Source organism: Gigantopelta aegis, chromosome 4, assembly GCF_016097555.1.
Source record: "Gigantopelta aegis isolate Gae_Host chromosome 4, Gae_host_genome, whole genome shotgun sequence".
Taxonomy (NCBI): Eukaryota; Metazoa; Mollusca; class Gastropoda; order Neomphalida; family Peltospiridae; genus Gigantopelta; species Gigantopelta aegis.
The window spans coordinates 75,035,438-75,035,666 of record NC_054702.1 but is presented as its reverse complement, the minus strand read 5'-3'; the positions used below and the strand labels follow the sequence as shown (position 1 = coordinate 75,035,666).

Genomic DNA, 229 nt, shown 5'->3' with positions numbered 1-229 from the left:
ATGAGTGTTGAAAGCAGGTATTTTTTAGGAATAAGTATTGTAATGGCAATGTCTTCACTCCATCTGAAGACCCTCACAGCCCACGTGACCCGATCCATAGCACGTGCACAGCACCATTGAGGCAAAAGTGGTTTTGCACGTGCCACAATAGCACACGTGCTTTCATCGTTACTATCGTTACAGTAGTCTGACACAACGAAAAAACGCATTAAAGCGATATTTGTTATGA

The 229-nt window shown here is 42.8% G+C and overlaps 1 protein-coding gene across 1 annotated transcript in view; it reads left to right on the top strand.

The window, feature by feature from the left end:
• LOC121369991 (neuronal acetylcholine receptor subunit alpha-6-like) overlaps positions 1 to 229 on the top strand; it is a 1,954-nt gene continuing 1,725 nt past the window's right edge. The window contains exon 1 of the mRNA XM_041495073.1: positions 1 to 17. Within this exon, the coding sequence (XP_041351007.1) occupies positions 1 to 17 (17 nt within the window). The remainder of the gene's footprint in view (positions 18 to 229) is intronic.